The following is a 19,265-nucleotide window of genomic DNA, read 5'->3' as shown; positions in this document are numbered from 1 at the left end:
TGCCACAGGGCCCCTCCTGAAGTGGATCACCTAAGGAGAAGCGAGCTAAGCCTGCCCCTCGTGCCCCCGTGCACCTTGCCTACCCACCCCAGCTAAGACGCCAGATCCCCAGCATCACAAGCCTGGCAGTGTGCAAGTAGCCCAGACAGGTCACCCCACCCCACAGTGAATCCCGCCCCTAGGAGAGGGGAAGAGAAGGCACACACCAGTCTGACTGTGGACACAGTGGTGGGCTGGGGGCCGACATCAGGTCTGACTGCGGCTCCGCCCACCAACTCCAGTTATACACCACAGCACAGGGGAAGTGCCCTGCAGGTCCTCACCACTCCAGGGACTATCCAAAATGACCAAGCGGAAGAATTCCCCTCAGAAGAATCTCCAGGAAATAACAACAGCTAATGAACTTATCAAAAAGGATTTAAATAATATAACAGAAAGTGAATTTAGAATAATAGTCATAAAATTAATCGCTGGGCTTGAAAACAGTATAGAGGACAGCAGAGAATCTCTTGCTACAGAGATCAAGGGACTAAGGAACAGTCATGAGGAGCTGAAAAACGCTTTAAACGAAATGCAAAACAAAATGGAAATGACGACAGCTTGGATTGAAGAGGCAGAGGAGAGAATAGGTGAACTAGAAGATAAAGTTATGGAAAAAGAGGAAGCTGAGAGAAAGAAAGATAAAAAAAATCCAGGAGTATGAGGGGAAAATTAGAGAACTAAGTGATACACTAAAAAGAAATAATATACGCATAATTGGTATCCCAGAGGAGGAAGAGAGAGGGAAAGGTGCTGAAGGGGTACTTGCAGAGCCTGGAACTTGCTTCAGATGATGTGTCTGCCTCTCTCTCTGCCCCTCCCCCTCCTCATGCTCTGTCTCTCTATGTCTCAAAAATAAATATACATTAAAAAAAGATTATAAATTCACATTGTTAATGTCAGAAGTCCAACTTAACTCTTTCACAATGTGGTATGTGTGTGTGTGTGTGTGAAGAGAGAGAGAAATGTGAATTGTGTTCTTTTAAATATATCTATAGTACAAAAGTAACTTAATTACTCATTATGTTAGTCCCTTCAGGCTGCCTTAACATATAATAACCAATGTGGTCACATCATACAATAGAAATGTTCCCCCTTATATTTCTGGAAGCCAGAAGTCTGATTCAAGGTGTCAGCAGAGCTGTGTTTCTTCCAACAGCTCTAGGGAAGCATCCTTTCTTGCTTCTTCCAGCTTTCGGGGGCTGCTAGCAATCCTTGGTGTTTGTTGGCTTGTAGATGAATCATTTCAATCTCTTCCTCCTTCTTCACACTGCCTTCTTCCTATGTCTTTTCTCTTCCCTTCTGAGGACTCTTGTCATGGCTTTAGGGCCCAACTCTCATCCAGGGTGATCTCATCTCAAGAGCTTTAGCTTAATAACATCTTCAAAGACCCTTTTTCCAAATACAGCCATACTCACAGGTGCTAACTGGATATTTCTTTGGGGGAAGAGGGACGCCATTCAACCTATCATTTTGGGGAGGGGGCACCATCTATGCATTGTCCCCAACCCTTAGATTTATAGTTTATAAAATTATTTTTCTTGGGGCGCCTGGGTGGCGCAGTCGGGTAAGCGTCCGACTTCAGCCAGGTCACGATCTCGCGGTCCGTGAGTTCGAGCCCCGCATCGGGCTCTGGGCTGATGGCTCGGAGCCTGGAGCCTGTTTCCAATTCTGTGTCTCCCTCTCTCTCTGCCCCTCCCCCGTTCATGCTCTGTTTCTCTCTGTCCCAAAAATAAATGAAAAACGTTGGAAAAAAAATTTTTAAATTATTTTTCTTATTTTACTCTGTAGTTGACCTGAAACTGAATTTTTCTAGAGAGTGAGTAACTGAATGAAATTAGAAAGTATATTTATAAGTCCAGGAATGCATTTTTCAATGAAGTAAGATACATAAAAAAAATAAAATTTTAAAGTAAAAATAAAAAACTAAATGTAATGGCAACTTTGGGAGACAGTAGACCTGGGTGAGGAACACAGAAAATGAATTACTAATATCTGCTAAGACCTAATTTTTTAAAGCCATGTTTGAAACATAATAACTTATGTTTTAAAAATTAAATGAAAAAATTTTTGATATGCCATTGGTCCACTTAGGGATCACATTCTTGACTAATAAAGCATATTCTGTATTAAAGAAGCAAAGAAATAATTTTAGAATGAAAAATTTAGGAGCACTCTTAAATAATAAAATAAATATTTATTTAGACAATTTTAGACAATACAGTCTATAAATACCTATAAGACAATTCAAGATCCTAAAACATGAAAATTTTGCCAGCATCAAGCTCATGTCTAGTAGAATTGTCATTAAAAGATGACCATTACCTGCACTATCATTGTCCTTGCTCATTTTTGGCCTTAATCCGTTGCTTGGTGTAACCAGAGTTCTCATTTCTGTATTTATGCATTCTGAAAAGACAAGATGGGGTGATCAGCGGAATACACATTAGTATTTCTGACTTCTACCTAAAATCACACCTTTTTTTCACTTTCTTTAGGCCATGTTTGGATTGCAGTTACCAATAAAAACATAAATTATGACAGGCAAGCCAGTCTCAGAACGATTTGCTCCAGGATGAATTTTTGACCTGAACTTCCTACCTGTTTGGCATACCCCTACTTTAGATCCAGAGTGTCTGCACCCTCCTGTGTTTACATTTAAGTCAAAGAATTTTTTTTTTATTTTGTTTAATGTTTATTTTACTTTCTGAGAGAGACAGGGAGAGAACAGGGGAGGGGCAGAGAGAGAGGGAGACACAGAATCCGAAGCAGGCTCCAGGCTCCAAGCTGTCAGCACAGAGCCTGATGTGGGGCTCGAACTCATGAACCATGAGATCATGATCTGAGCTGAAGTCAAATGCTCAACCGACTGAGCTACCCAGGCACCCTTCCTTGATTTTTTTGAAAGTTTTGCATTACTAGTGTCTTCACACTTGAAGAAGCTATCACCTCCCCCAGTCTTTACTGACTGGCTTCTTCAGAAAAAGATATCCACCTGTCAACCAAGCTAGAGATTCTGGGATGTCTCTCAGTCCTTTCCTAAGAAAGCACCTTCTCCATTCCCCAGGCTCATTCTTGAGGTAGAAGTCTTAGGATTCTGTATCTTCTCTCCATCCCACAAAACCAGACAGAATTCTGAAACCCTCTTATTTATTTACGAGAGAAGTGGCCTGAAGTGTTTTGGGGAAGTGTTTCTCCCAATCCAGCAGAATCAAGTGACTGCTGACATCCATGCACACTATTTACAGAGGTTCCCATCATTTGTGGGAAAGTATGGTGCAGGCCACAGAGAGGGTGATAGGATTTTGTAATGCCAAGACAAGTTGATAGCACTTAGTAGTCAGGGACAATATAGATAATCATAAACAGTATCACGGCCATAATGACAACCAAGAGGCTCTGACCTGAAGAATTTGTGGCAAAAGCTAACTAAATCTTAATGTTCTTAGGGGTAAAATAAAAGGGAAGCCAAAGACGGTATGGTTTGGCCTATATGACCAGATGAAGGATAAATGAGTGTCTTACATCAGTGTTGCCTCCTACAACAAAAAGTAGAGTTGTTTAAATAACAAACACTTTATCTCACAGTTCTAGAAGGTAGAAGTCTAAGATAAAGCGCTAGCAGGCATGGTGTCCAGTGAAAACCCACTTCCTGGCTTGTAGATAGCTTTCTTCTCACTGTATTCACACACGTAGTGGCAGAGAGAGAGAGAGAAAAAGAAAAAGCAGGCTCTCTTGGGTCTCTTCTTATAAAGGTACTAATCTGAGAGCTCCATCCTCATGACAAAGTTACTTCTCAAAGCCTCCGTCTCCAAATGGCATCCCATTGGAGATTGGGTTTTGACATAGGAGTTTTGGAGGACACATTCAGTCCATAGCAGTGAGTAAAGACTCAGGTTATTTGCCATAATGGAAAATCATGGTACTTCACCAGGTTTTTGTATTCAAACCAGTTTTCAGACTCAAAGCCACACAATTATGAGCTCACATTTCAAAATTACAAAACGCAGGAAGAATCAAGGAACCATAAAGTCAGATAATATTATTTTCATTAGCTGCCGTCTGTTATTCTTAGAGAGAATAAGATTCAGAATCTCATATATTAGAATTATGAAACATAGGGTATAAAAATAAATGTGTTGAGGATGTTTAAAGAAATAAAAAGAAAATTAAAAAAAAGAAGAAGAAATATGTGCTTCCCCTATACTTGACTCCCCAGAAAGTAAGTAGGCAGATCAGGAGAATACAACAGAATTCAATTTACTCATTGATTCTCTACTTACTCAACCTGGAAAACTATGGTGAAAAACACAAATGTACAGAATACAAAAAAGGGAGAATATCAGAAAGTCCTAAATGACATCTTCTTCCAATATAAGACAGTTTTGTCATGTTAAAAATCTATTCTTTAGTGTAGTCACTTTCATGCATTATCTTAGCTAGATCTCTTGGATAACTTACTGAAGCTTCAACATTAGCATTTGCTGCTTCAGCTTGCACTTTTTTTTTTTTAATAATTTATTGTCAAGTTAGCTCATATACTACGTAGTCTTCTTGGCTTCAGGAGTAGATTCCAGTGATTCATCACTTACATACAACACCCATTGCTCATCCCAACAAATGCCCTCCTCGGTGCCCATCACCCATTTTCCCCGCCCCCCCCAGCCCCCAATCCCCATCAACTTTCAGTTTGTTCTCTATATTTCAGAGTCTCTTATGTTTTGCCTCCCTCTCTGTTTGTAACTTATTTTGCCTTCCCTTCCCCTGTGGTCTTCTGTTAAGTTTTTCAAATTCCACATATGAGTGAAAACATATATTTCTCTTTTTGTGACTGACTTACTTCACTTGGCATAATACCTTCCAGTTCCATGCGTGTTGCCGCAAATGGCATGATTTCATTCTTTTTCATTGCAAAGTGGTATTCCATTGAATATATAAACCACATCTTCTTTATCCATTCATCAGTTGATGGACATTTGGGCTCTTTCCATAATTTGACTATTGTTCATAGTGCTGCTATAAACAGTGGGGTACACGGGCCCCTACAAATCAGCACTTCTGTAACCTTTGGATAAATTTCTAGTAGTGCTATTACTAGGTCATAGGGTAATTCTATTTTTAATTACTGAGGAAAATTTCTCCACACTGTTGTCCAGGGTGTCTGCTCCAATTTTAATTCCCATCAACATTGCAAAAGGGTTCCCCTTTCTCCACATCCTCACCAACATCCATTGTTTCCTTAGTTACTAATTTTAGTCACTCCTACTGGTGTGAGGTGGTATCTCAATGTGGTTTTGATTTGTATTTCCCTAGTGATAAGTGATGTTGAGCATCTTTTCATGTGTCTGTTGGCCATCTGGATGTCTTCTTTGGAAAAGTATCCATTCATGTCTTCTGCCTGTTTCTTTAAGAGATTATTTGTTTTTTAGGTGTGGAGTTTGATAAGTTCTTTATAGATTTTGGATCCTAACCCTTTATCTGATATGTCATTTGCAAATAGCTTATCTCATTCTGTTGGTTGCCTTTTAGTTTTGTTGATTGCTTACTTTGCTGTGCAGAAGTATTTTTATCTTGATAAGGTCCCAGTAGTTCATTTTTGCTTTTATTTCCCTTGCTTTCAGAGACATGTCAAGTAAGAAATTGCTGTGGCCGAGGTCAAAGAGGTTTTTGCCTGCTTTCTCCTCTAGGATTTTGATGGCTCCCTGTCTTACATTTAGGTCTTTCGTCCATTTTGAGTTTATTTTTGTGTATGGTGTAAGAAAGTGGTCCAGTTTCATTCTTCTGCATGTTGCTGTCCAGTTTTCCCAGCACCATTTGCTAAAGAGACTTTTTTTCCATTGGATACTCTTTTCTGCTTTGTCAAAGATTAGTTGGTCATACATTTGTGGGTCTATTTCTGGGTTCTCTATTCTATTCCGCTGGACTATGTGTCTGTTTTTGTGCCAATACCATACTGTTTTGATGATTACAGCTTTGGGGTACAGGCTAAAGTCCAGGCCTGTGATGTCTCCAGCTTTGGTTTTCTTTTTCAATATTACTTTCACTATTCAGGGTCGGTTATAGTTCCAAATAAATTTTAGGATTGTTTTTTATAGCTCTGTGAAGAATTCTGGTGCTATTTTAATTGAGATTGCATTGAATGTGTAGACTGCATTGGGTAGTATTGGGTAGCATCAACATTTTAATAATATTTGTTCTTCCAATCAATGAGTATGGAAGATTTTTCCATTTCTTTGTGTCTTCTTCAGTTTTGTTCATAAGCTTTCTATAGTTTTCAGCATACAGATAATTTACCTTTTAGGCTAGATTTATTTCTATGTATTTTATAGTTCCTGGTGCAGCTGTAAATGGGATCGATTCCTTGATGCCTTTTTCTGTTGCTTCATTATTGGTGTATAGAAATGCAGCTGATGTCTGTGCACTGATTTTATATCCTGTGACTGCTGATAGCATGTATCAGTTCTAGCAGTTTCTTGATGGAGTCTTTCAGGTTTTCCATGTGGACTATCATATTATCTGCAAAAGTGAAGGTTTGACTTCTTCTTTGCCAATTTGGATGACTTTTATTTCATTTTATTGTCTGGTTGCTGAGGCTAGGACTTCCAACACTATGTTAAACAACAGTGGTGAGAGTGGACATTTCTGTTGTGTTCCTGATCTCAGGGGGAGAGCTCTTAGTTTTTCCCCATTGAGGCTGATATTACCTGTGGGCTTTTCATATATGGCTTTTATGATGTTAAGGTATGTTCCTTCTATCCTGACTCTCTTGAAGGCTTTTATAAAGAAAGGATGCTGTATTTTGTCAAATTCTTTTTCTGCATCTATTGACAGGATCATATAGTTCTTATCCTTTCTTCTATTAATATGATGTATCACGTTGATTGATTTGTGAATATTGAACCAGCCCTGCAGCCCAGGAATGAATCCCACTTGATCATGGTGAATAATTCTTTTAATATACTGTTGAACTCAACTTGCTAGTGTCTTGTTGAGAATTTTTGCATTCCTGTTCATTAGGGATATTGGCATGTAATTCTCCTTTTTAGTGGAGTCTTTATCTGATTTGGAAATCAAGGTAATGCTGACTTCATAAAATGAGTCTGGAGTCTTTCCTTCCATTTATATTTTTTGGAACAGCTTGAGAAGAATAAATATTAACTCTGCTTTAAACGGCTTCTAGAATTCCCCTGGGAAGCCATCTGACCCAGGACTCTTATTTGTTGGGAGAGTTTTGATAACTGATTCAACTTTTTCTGGTTATGGGTCTGTTCAAATTTTCTATTTATTCCTGTTTGAGTTTTGGTAGTGTGTGGGTCCATTTCTTCCAGATTTTGCAGTTTGTTCTTATATAACTTTTCATAGTATTCACTAATAATTTTTTTTATTTCTGTGGTTTTGGTTTTGATCTCTCCTCTTTCGTTTGAGATTTTATCTATTTGGGTTTTCTCTCTCTCTCTCTCTCTCTCTCTCACTCTCTCTCTCACTTTCAGAAGTCTGGCTAGGGGTTTATCAATTTTGTTTATTCTTTCAAAAAACCAGCTCTTAGATTCATTAAACTTTCTACTGTATTTTTGGATTCTATATTGTTTATTTCTGCTCTAATCTTTATCATTTCTCTTCTTCTGCTGGTTTTGAGCTTTCTTTGCTGCAGTATTTCTAGTTCCTTTAGGTGTGAGGATAGGTTCTGTATTTGAAACCTTTCTTGCTTCTTGAGATAGACCTGGATTGCAATGTATTTTCCTCTTAGGACTGCATTTGCTGCATCCCAAAGGGTTTGGACTGTTGTGTTTTCATTTTCATTTGCTTCCATATATTTTTAATTTCTTCTTTAATTTCTTGGTTGACCCATTCATTCTTTGGTAGAATGTTGTTTACCCTCCATGTGTTTGGAGGCTTTCCAATTTTTTTCTTTTAGATGATTTCAAGTTTCATAGCATTGTGATCTGAATATATGCATGGTATGATATAAATCCTTTTATATTTGTTAAGGGGTGTTTTGTGACCCAATATGTGATCTATTTTGGAGAATGTTCCATGTGCACTTGAGAATATGTATTCTGTTCCTTTTGGATGACAAATTCTGAATATATCTGTTATGTCCATCTGGTCCAATGTTTCATTCAGAGCCATTGTTTCCTTACTGATTTTCTGCCTAGATCATCTCTCTATTGTTGTAAGTGGAGTGTTAAAGTCCCCTACAATCACATTATTGTTATCTATACATTTATTTATGTTTGTGATTAACTGATTTATATATTGTATTCTTCCATGTTTGGGAATGAAGATTTATAATTGTTAGCTCTTCTTGATGGATAGGATCCCATAATTATGATATAATGCCCTTCTTCATCTCTTGGTAGAGTCTGTTTTAAAATCTAGTTTGTCTGATATAAATATGGCTACTCTGGCTTTCTCTTGACACCCAGTAGCATGATAAATGGTTCTCCAACCCCTCACTTTCAATCTGCAGGTGCCCTCAGGTCTAAAATGAGTCTGTTGTAGGAAGAATATAAATGGGCCTTGTTTTTTATCCATTCTGATACCCTTTGTCTTTTGATTGGGGCATTTAATCCATTTACATTCGGAGTGATTATTGAAAGATATGGATTTAGTCTCATTGTGTTATATTGAGGACTCATGCTTGTGGTTTTGTCTCTGGTCCTTTGTAGTCTTTGTTGCTTTCCACTCACAGAGTCCTCCTTACAATCTCCTGCCAGGCTGATTTTGTGGTCATAAACTCCTTTAGTTTTATTTGTCTGGGAAAGACTTTATCTATCCGTCTATTCCGAATGACAGCCTTGCTAGATAAAGGATTCTTGGCTGCATATTTTTCCTATTTAGCATATTGAATATTTCCTGCCACTCCCTTCTGGCCTGCCAAGTTTCAGTGCATAAATCTGTTATTACCCTTTTGTATCTACCCTTGTAGGTTAAGGCCCATTTGTCCCTAGATGCTTTCAGAACTCTTTTATCTTTCTATTTTGCCAGTTTTACTATGGTATGTCATGATGTTGACGTGTTTTGGTTGATTTTGAACAGAGTTATCTGTGACTCCTGGAGTTGGATGTTTGCATCCTTCCCCAGGTTAGGAAAGTTCTCAGCCATAATTTGTTCAAATAAACCTTCTTCCCCTCTCTCTGTCTTCTTCTTCTGGAATTCTTATGCAACAGATATTGTTTCATCTCATTAACTCACTTAGGTCTCTTATTCTCCCCTCGTAATCAAGTAATGTCCTTTCTCTCTTTTTCTCAGATTCATTTTTTTCCATAATTTTATCTTCCATTTCACCTATTTTCTCCTCTGCTTCTCCCATCCTTGCTATCACTCTATCTAGTTTATTTTGCATCTCATTTACAACATTTCTTAATTCATCATAACTATTTCTCAGTCCCTGATCTCTGCAGCAATAGATTCTCTGGTGTCTTCTATGCTTTTTTTTCAAGCCCAGCTCTTAGTCTTATGACTATTATTCTAAATTATTGTTTGGATATATTGTTTATATCTGTTTTGAGCAATTCTCTGACTGTCATTTCTTCCTGGAATTTCCTTTGAGGAGATTTCTTCCATTTCATCACTTTGGCTGGTTTCTGTCTTTTACATGCTTTTATACTTTGTTATGTGTCCCACACCTGCAAGCAGTACTATATTAGAAAGAGGCCATACACTGTCCCAAATCTGACACTTCAGGAAGTGTTTTTGGAGTGTGTTGTGTGTACTCTGTTATTGCATCTTTGCTTGCTTTATCTCACTGCTCATAGTAGTGGATTAGACCTTCCACCAGATGTGCTTTGATTTGTTCATTGAAGTAACCCTGGAAAAAAGGAAAATGGGCAGGTGGGGGGGAAGCCTTATCCCATACAAAGAGAGAAATGAGGCGGGAGGCAGATAAAAGACCAGGCAGAGAATCAAACTTAAGGTTTAATAAGGCTTAATCCAGAGAGAAAGAGAGAGGAAAATAACGAAGGAGATACAGAATAAGTATAAAAAGAATAGAGTGAAAATGCCTGATTAAACAAACAACCAGAACAAAGAAAGGGAAACATAGTAAGTATAGTATATAGTACAGTATAGTAAATAGAGTATAGTAAATATATATATATACATATACATATATACATATATACATATACATATACATACATATACATATACATATACATATACATATACATATAGTAAGAATAGACCAAAAATCAAATCAGGAACTATGACCCCGACCCCCACCGACCCCCCCCCCCCCCCCCCGGGGCCGCCCATAGAAGGAGAAAGAAGGGAAAAGAGAAGTAAAGAAAAGAGAAAAAAATAATAAAAGAAAAAAACAACTTTTAAAAGCCAGACTAACATACAAAACCCACAGGACAGTTGTCTGTTGGTGCCTGGGACCGGTGGCTGTGCTGGTCTGGAGGACAGTCCCTCTGGTTCACTCAGTGTCAGTTCCATCCCAGTAGATAAGCAGTTACCAGGCATGAGGGGCAGGATTTGATGTAGACAGATCCCACCTCCACTTAGGCCCGCTGTCCTGTTCCTTGATGCCCCACCCAGTTGGCGTTGGAGAGAAAATGGTGACACCCTAATCTCTCCTCCCCAGACAGGTGTCTTGAACCATACTGTTCAGGCACCCCTCACAGAGTGGCACTGGTGGCCTGTTCTGCTTCACAATCTCCTGGGCCTCCTAGGCATTCCTCTGGGATCCAAAATCCAAGGTTGTAAAGCATCCTGCACCACATGGACCCAGCCCTGCTGATAAAAAGCCTTTGGCTGGCATCTGAAGGGGTGGCAATAAGCCCTCTTCCCACAGTACTCCAAGGAAGGGGAGTCTTCACTTCCAGTGCACCCCCAAGATAGTCACCAAGCCCGGGGCTGGCTCCCCCTGCAGCAGGTGCATGCACACAGCAGGCTTCAGTCCAGAGAAAGTCGTGCAACCATGAAAACCCTAATAGTTACTCCTAAGGTTGTTTGTAAACTAGAAACTGGCTCTCTCTGTATTTTTTGTTCCTCATCCGTGGTCCAGAGAGGTTTTTCCCTTGTCTAAATACAATCCCACAGTTCTATAGCGTCTCTTCACTTCCTTTTGTCTCTGCATAGAAGGGCTCTCCTCCTCTCCATGCCTACACTGACAGTTTAACTCTCCCAATTTGCAAATACATACCTCTGTCACACCAAGCTGTCTCTTTCCACCTGTGGAAATCCTTCTGCCACTCCACAGATTGATTTCCTGGGTATTCCAAGTGTTCTGACCGCAATACTGCTGTGTTTAAGGGAGGAGGGAAATTCTGATCCCCCTACTTTTCCTCCATATTGACTCCTCCCCCTCACTTTGCATTTTTACTATGAAGACAGTTTCTTTCCTTAAACATCATGAACCAACCTCTGCTAGCTTCCAACTTTTCTTTCACAGCTTCCTCACCTCCTTCAGCCTCCATAGAATCAAGGAGCGTTAGGGCCTTACTCTGCACTAGGCTTTGACTTCAGGAAATGCTGTAGCTGTGTGGGTCTTCTTTCCAGATCACTGAAACTTTCTCCTTATCAGCAATAAGGCTGTTTCACTTCCTTATCATTAGTGTGTTCACTAGAGTAGCACTTTCGTTTCCTTCAGGAACTTTTCCTTCACATTCATAACCTGGCTAACTGGGGGTACAAGAGGCCTAGCTTTTGACCTGTCCCAGCTTTCAACATGCCTTCCTCGCTAAGCTTATGAATCATTTCTAAGTTTTGATTTCAAGTGAGAAATATGCAACTCCTCCTTTCACTTGAGTACTTAAAGGCCATTGGGAGGTGATTAATTGGCTTAAATTCAATATTGTTGTGTCTCAGGGAAAAGGGAGGTCTGGAGAGAGGGAGATGGAGATGGGGAAATAGCCAACACACACACACACACACACACACACACACACACACACGTTCCACTTACATTCACCATCTCATGTGGACATAGTGACACTGCAAAACAATTGCGTAGTAACATCAGAGATCACTGATCACAGATCACCACAAAAAATATAATGTAATCACAAAGCTTCAAATATTTCAAGAATTACCAAAATGTGACACAGAGACGCAAAGTGAGCAGATGCTATTGGAAAAATGGTGCTGATAGAGTTACTCGATGCACACTTGCCACAAACCTTCAATTAGTAGAAACCACAATATATGCAAAGTACAATAAAGTGACACACAACGAAACAAGATATGCTTGTATACCTAGTAAGAACTTCAAAATACAGGAGGCAAAATTGACAAAATTAAATCAAAAACACTATAACAGAAATGAGGAAGGCCTTGATGACCTTATTAATAGGCTGGATATAGCTGAAGAAAGATTATCTAAGCTAGAGAATATATCAATAGAAACCTCCAAAACTGAAAAACAAAGAAAACAAACACTTAAAAAAAAAAAAACAGAACAGGGTATCAAAGGACTGTGGGACAACTCCCAAAATGTGTAAAACACGTGTAATGGAAAAATCAGAAGAGGAGGATGAGAGAAAAGAACAGAGGAAATTTTTGAAATAATGACTGAGAATTTCCCCAAGTTCACTCCATACCAAGCCAAAGATTTAGGAAACTTGGAGAGCACCAAGCAGGAAAAATGCCAAAGAAAAAAACCTAGACCTGGCATATCATATGAAAACTATAGAAAAATCAAAGATAAAAAGTTCTGAAAAATGCCAGAGAAATAAAACACCGTATAGAGAAACAAAGATGAGAATTATATACAACTTCTCTTAAGAAGCCATACAAGGGAAAAAAAGAACGAAGTAAAATATTTAAAATGTTAATAGAATAACAACCCACCACCCTAGAACTATGTATCCTACAAAGTTACCCTTCACAAGTGAAGGATACATAAAAGACTTTCTCAAACAAACAAAAATTGAGGGAAAATGTTTTCAGGGGAACTGCCTTGTAAGAAATGTTAAAAGTTCTTCAGGGAGAAGGAAATATGAAAGTCAGAAAATAACAACTATACTCAGAATTGCCAACTCTTGGAAGCAACCAAGATGCCCTTCAGTAGGTAAATGGCTGAATAAATGGGGATACATGCAGACAACGGAATATTGTTCAGTGCTAAAAAGAATGACCTACAGAGCCATGAAAAAACAAAGAGGAAACTGAAATACCTATTGCTAAGTGAAAAAAAGCCTATGAAAAGGCTACATACCATATAGTTCCAACTATAAAATATTCAGAAAAAGGCAGAAACTGTGGAGACTCTAAAAAGATGAGCAGTTGCCATGGTTTAGAGGGGAGGGAGGATAAATACAGGGGACACAGAGGACTTTTAGGGCAGTGAAACTACTCTGTATGATACTATAGTAATGGATACATGCCATTGTACGTTTGTTCAAACTTACAGAATGCACAAGACTGAGAATGAACCCTATGTAAACTATGGCCTTGGGGTGATGATTATGTGTCAGGGTAGGTTCATCACTTGTAACAAATGTAACACTCTGGAGGGGATGTTGATAATGAAATAGAAGCTGTGCCTAGGTGGGATTAGGAGGTGAGGTATATGGGAAATCTCTGCCTCTTCCTCTCAATTTTGCTGTAAACTTAAAACTGCACTGAAAAAAATTAAGTCTTAAAACACAAAAAGCAAAACAAAACAAAACAAAATCTTTATATACTAAGTGGATATTTAATTTTATCAAATACATATTGCAATCTTACAGTTTTTCCCCTTCAAAAATTAATGGAGTCAATTACATGAACAGGTTTAATCACTCTTTTCGATTACATCTTTTTGTCGCCATCTGTTTCCTGCCACATCTAAATATTCCTCTAGTGCTTTCATGAGTCAAATCTGCTATTCACTGTCTTCTGAGTTCTTCCCCAATTTTTCTACCTTCTTCCCAATTTCTTTCAACTTTTTACGGCCCTCGTTTCCCATCTTTTTTTCTCTTAAGAACTGGTTCTCCTCTCCCTTTACCAGACATATATGGAAATGTGGAAGCCAGTGTTGCTCAGAATGTTTTAGAATTTCTTTGGGATGATTATAAGGAAAGACGGGATGGATTCAAGGTTTTGTTTCCACCTGCCTAAGTCTGCTCTAATTTTAGCTCCTCCACTCATTCGTTCTACTGTTCATGCTTTGGGATAACATTCCATTTGTTCTGGTGTGAGGTTGAAATCAGACACTTTGAATAGATAATCATTACTATATTCTTATGTTCTCTGATCCTTGTTTTCTGAAACAAATTTTCCCCAAATACTTTTTGCCTCTATTTTAAAATTTAAAAACCCCAAGTAGAAATTTAGGGTTTCTTTGTTAGCCTGTGAGCTAAAAATATTAGAAATATCAAAGGAAAAACAATAGTCACACATGAATACACATAAGGTCCAAGATATAAGAATTGCAAGAGACAAGAAAAATATAAACCAAAATACTGGAGGAAACACTACCTTTTTCCTTGTCACACAAGTTCAGTTTCACTCCATTCCAGGGCCCCCATATTACCCTGGACTCAGCCAGACAACTAGTCAGTGCACCATTGACATAAGAAAATCAGAAGGTTTGCAAATAAACAAATTTATCACTGCTGCTAGGACAAATTATAAAACATTTTATGAATGGATCAAGGGCCTCCTTGTCACCACAGAAAATATCTTTACTTTTTTTCTGAAAAATCATACTTACCAGACACTATAACATTGATGGAGATCAGTACCCTCAAAGCTGACATTCTCCCCAGAGTATGTCTTTGGAGCGGTTAGCCACGGACTAGCCACGGATGGGAAATGTCGCTGAGTTTTGTTCAGTGATAAAGCAAAAAAAAAAAAGCCAATACCTACAATTCATTGGTTCTCCCACAGTACTGAAGTGACGAAATAAATTATGTAGCAATTCATTTAGAAAGTAGCATTTTTGGAAACATAAATTACTCAGGGTAAAATGCACAAATCTTTAGTGGATAGCTTCATGAATTTTTACATGTGTATGCACCCAGATAGTCACCTCCAAAACCAAGGTAAGACCATTTCCACCCTTCAAGAAGTTTCATTTCTGCTCCTTCTCTGTCGATATCCCTTCCCCAGAAAGAAACACTCCTCTGACTTCTATCCCATTTTGCTAGTTTTTGAACTCCATATGAATGAAAATCTTTACATAGTTCAGTTTTGTAACACTGTGAAGAGGTTTTTTGGTTTGATCATGCCATAATTTATTCATCCATTTTGTTGTGTACTTGGATTTTCCATTTCAGGAATAACATAAATAAAGCTTCTATGAACATTTGTGTTTTGTACATATCTTTTGGTTTACTTAGGCATTTAATATCTTGGGTATATACCAAAATATTAAAATTGATGGCCATAGGATAGACATAATGTGTGGCTTTAATAAAGACTTTCTATTATGAGTTGAATTGTGTTCTATCAAAATTCATATGTTGAAATTCTAACCCTCAGTTCCTCAAATGTGACCTTATTTTGATCAGGGTCATTGCAGATGTACTTAGTTATGATGAGACCGCACTGGAATAGGTTGGGCTGTAGTCCAATAACTGGTGTCATATAAAAAGAGGGAAATGGGACACAGATACACACAATGGAGAATGCCATGTAGAGATAAAGGCAGAGATCAAGGCACACCCCCCACAAGCCGATGAACTCCCAAGATTTCCAGCACACCACCAGAAGCTAGAAAAGAAGCAAGGAATAGATTATTTTTTCTTGCTTTATAGTTTCAAGATTCTTTTGATGGTAGGACACAACACAAAGACATTTTAATAAATGAGAAGCATATCTGTTTGTTACTTGTCTTTCCAAAAATGAGAAAGTTGCCATGGAGGGCCACATAGGCCTTGCCCTAACTCACAGGCTAAAACCAAGCTGAAATTATAGAATGAAGTGGATATATGGCAGGTGAGATCAGGTTAGGTTTGAAGGGCTCCAAGACAGGCTAACTTGAATAATTTCCCAGGCTCATGGGCATAGTTGTCTATGAGCCTGTTCCTAGTTGTCTGATACTTGGCCCTGGGGCCTGGAATGTGAAAGCCTGGATAAGAAAAGTAGTGGGGTATGGATTTAATCAGGTGCTCAAGAGGGGAACTGACCATCCTCTAGACAAAACCTCAAAAATGGACCAGGACAGCATTTTTTGAAAATTAAGAACTATAATAAAATTGACTCATTGATCTTCACATCAGTTTTCAGTTTGTTCACTTGGGGTATTTGAATACATAAGTTGCCCTAAACAGAATACAAACCATTCTATTAGGAGAGGAAAACAAGTATAGTCCTTGTAGGCGAGTCCATAGCCAAGGTCACCATTATATGGCATTAGCCTTGATAACAGATCTGGAATTTTCAGGATCCCTAACAATACCCTGGTTGAGTTGTAAATTATGTTAAAATCATGAGTTGTACATGTTCATTCATTCATTCATTCATTCATAATATAATTTACTGTCAAATTGGCTTACAAAAACACCCAGTGCTCATCCCAACAAGTGTCCTCCTCAATGACCATCACCCATTTTCTCTCTCCCCCACCCCTCCCCCCATCCACCCTCAATTTGTTCTCTGTATTTAAGAGTCTCTTGTGGTTTGCCTCCCTCCCTCTCAGTTTGTAACTATTTTTTTCCCCTTCTCCTCCCCCATGGTCTTCTAAGTTTCTTAAGATCCACATATGAGTGAAAACATATGATATCTGTCCTTCCCTGACTGACTTATTTCACGCAGCATAATACCTTCCAGTTCCATCCACGTTGCTGCAAATGGCATGATTTCATTCCTTCTCATTGCCAAGTAGTATTCCATTGTATATATAAATGACATCTTCTTTATCCATGTATCGGTTGATGATATTTAGGCTTTTCCTATAATTTGGCTATTGTTGAAAGTGCTGCTATAAACATTGGGGTACATGTGCCCCTATGCATTAGCACTCCTGTATCCCTTAGATACATTCCTAGTAGTACTATTGCTGGGTCGCAGGGTAGTTCTATTTTTAATTGTTTGAGGAACCTGCTCACTGTTTTCTAGAGGGACTGCACCGGTTTTCATTCCCACCAACAGTGCAAGAGTGTTCCCGTTTCTTCACATCCTTGCCAGCATCTGTAATTTCTTGATTTGTTCGTTGTAGCCACTCTAACTCAGTTACTAATTTTAGCCACTCCTATTGATGTGAGGTGGTATCTCAGTGTGGGTTTTGATTTGTATTTCCCTGATGAGTGACGTTGAGCATCTTTTCATGTGTCTGTTGGCCATCTGGATGTCTTCTTTGAAAAGTATGTATTCATGTCTTCTGCCCATTTCTTCACTGGATTATTTGTTTTTCGGGTGTTGAGTTTGGTAAATTCTTTATAGATTTTGGATACTAACCCTTTATCTGATATGTCATTTGCAAATATCTTTTCCGATTTCATCAGTTGCCTTTTAGTTTTGTTGATTGTTTCCTTTGCAGGGTAGAAGCTTTTAATCTTGATGAGGTCCCAATTGTTTATTTTTGCTTTTAGTTCCCTTGCCTTTGTAGATGTATTGAGCAAGAAATTGCAGCAGCTGAGGTCAAAGTCGTTGTTGCCTGCCTTCTCCTCTAAGGTTTTTATGGTTTCCTGTCTCACATTTAGGTTTTTCATCCATTTTGAGTTTACTTTTGTGTATGGTGTAAGAAAGTGGTCCAGTTTCAATCATCTGCATGTTGCTGTCCAGTTCTCCTAGCAGCTTTGCTAAAGAGACTGTCTTTTTTCCATTGGATGCTCTTTCCTGCTTTGTCAAAGATTAGTTGGCCATACATTTGTGGGTCCAATTCTGGGTTCTCTATTGTATTCGATTGGTCTTTGTGTCTGTTTTGTGCCAGTACCATACTGTCTTGATGATTACAGCTTTGGGGTACAGGCTAAAGTCTGGGATTGTGATGCCTCCTGCTTTGGTTTTCTTCTTCAGTATTACTTTGGCTATTCAGGGTCTTTTGTGGTTCCATACAAATTTTAGGATTGTTTGTTCAATTGCATTGAATGTGTAGATTGCTTTGGGTAATATTGATATTTTAACAATATTTATTCTTCCAATCCATGAGCATGGAATGTTTTTCCATTTTTTTTGTGTCTTCTTCATTTTCCTTCATAAGCTTTCTATAATTTTCAACATACAGATCTTTACATCTTTTGTTAGGTTTATTCCTAGGTATTGTATGATACTTGGTGCAATTGTAAATGGGATCAGTTTCTTTAATTATCTTTCTGTTGCTTCATTATTGGTGTATAAAAAAGCAACAGATGTGTGTACACTGATTTTGTACCTAGTTCTAGCAGTCTTTTGATGAAGTCTTTTGGGTTTTTCATGTAGAGTATCATGTCGTCTGCAAAAAGTGAAAGTTTGACTTTTTCCTTGCCTATTTTGATGCCTTTTATTTCATTTTGTTTTCTGATTGCTAATGCTAGGACTTCCAACACTATGTTAAACAATAGTGGTGAGAGTGGACATCCCTATCATGTTCCTGATCTCAAGGGGAAAGCTCTCAGTTTTCCCCACTGAGGATGATATTAGCTGTGGGCTTTTCATATATGGCTTTTATGATGTTAAGGTATGTTCCTTCTATCCCGAGTTTTTGAGAGTTTTTATTAAGAAAGGATGCTGTATTTTGTCAAATGTTTTTTCTGCATCTATTAAGAGGATCATATGGTTCTTCCTTTCTTTTATTAATGTGATGTATTACATTGATTTTTTGTGAATATTGAACAAGCCCTGCAGCCCAGGAATGAATCCCACTTGATCATGGTGAATAATTCTTTTTATATGCTGTTGAATTCAATTTGCTAGTATCTTGTTGAGAATTTTTGCATCCAGGTCCATCAGGGATATTGGCCTGTAATTCTCTTTTAGTGGGGTCTCTGTCTGGTTTTGGAATCAAGGTAATGCTGGCTTCATTTTCCTTCCATTTCTATTTTTTGGAATAGCTTGAGAAAGATAGGTATTACTTCTGCTTTAAATGTCTGGTAGATTTCCCTAGGGAAGCCATCTGTCCCAGGACTCTTATTTGTTGGGAGATTTTTGATAACTGATTCAATTTCTTCACTAGTTATGGCTCTGTTCAAATTTTCCATTTCTTCCCATTTGAGTTTTGGTAGTGTGTGGGTGTCTAGGAATTTTTCCATTTCTTCCAGGTTATCCAGTTTGTTAGCATATATTTTTTCATAGTATTCTCTGATAATTGCTTGTATTTCTGAGGGATTGGTTGTGATAAATACATTTTCATTCGTGATTTTATCTATTTGGGTCCT

At 38.3% G+C, this 19,265-nt stretch overlaps 1 protein-coding gene across 3 annotated transcripts in view; it reads right to left on the bottom strand.

Moving 5' to 3' along the window:
- Positions 1-14,778, bottom strand: part of LOC121036239 (cell surface glycoprotein CD200 receptor 1-like) — a 28,789-nt gene extending 14,011 nt beyond the window's left edge. For 2 of the 3 annotated variants that reach the window (XM_040484512.1, XM_040484509.1), the window contains exons 1-2: positions 14,681-14,778; positions 2,365-2,448 (exon numbers count right to left, since the gene is read on the bottom strand). In XM_040484512.1, coding sequence (XP_040340446.1) covers positions 2,365-2,448; positions 14,681-14,726 — 130 coding nt within the window. In that variant the 5' untranslated portion in view covers positions 14,727-14,778. Of the gene's footprint in view, positions 1-2,364; positions 2,449-11,188; positions 11,523-14,680 lie in introns of those variants that run through there. The other variant, XM_040484511.1, reaches the window with a different exon arrangement.
- Positions 14,779-19,265: the final 4,487 nt, after the last annotated feature.

The sequence above is a fragment of the Herpailurus yagouaroundi genome, unplaced genomic scaffold (assembly GCF_014898765.1).
Source record: "Herpailurus yagouaroundi ecotype Mexico unplaced genomic scaffold, PumYag 162, whole genome shotgun sequence".
Classification (NCBI taxonomy): Eukaryota; Metazoa; Chordata; class Mammalia; order Carnivora; family Felidae; genus Herpailurus; species Herpailurus yagouaroundi.
This window is presented reverse-complemented; position numbering and strand designations above follow the sequence as displayed.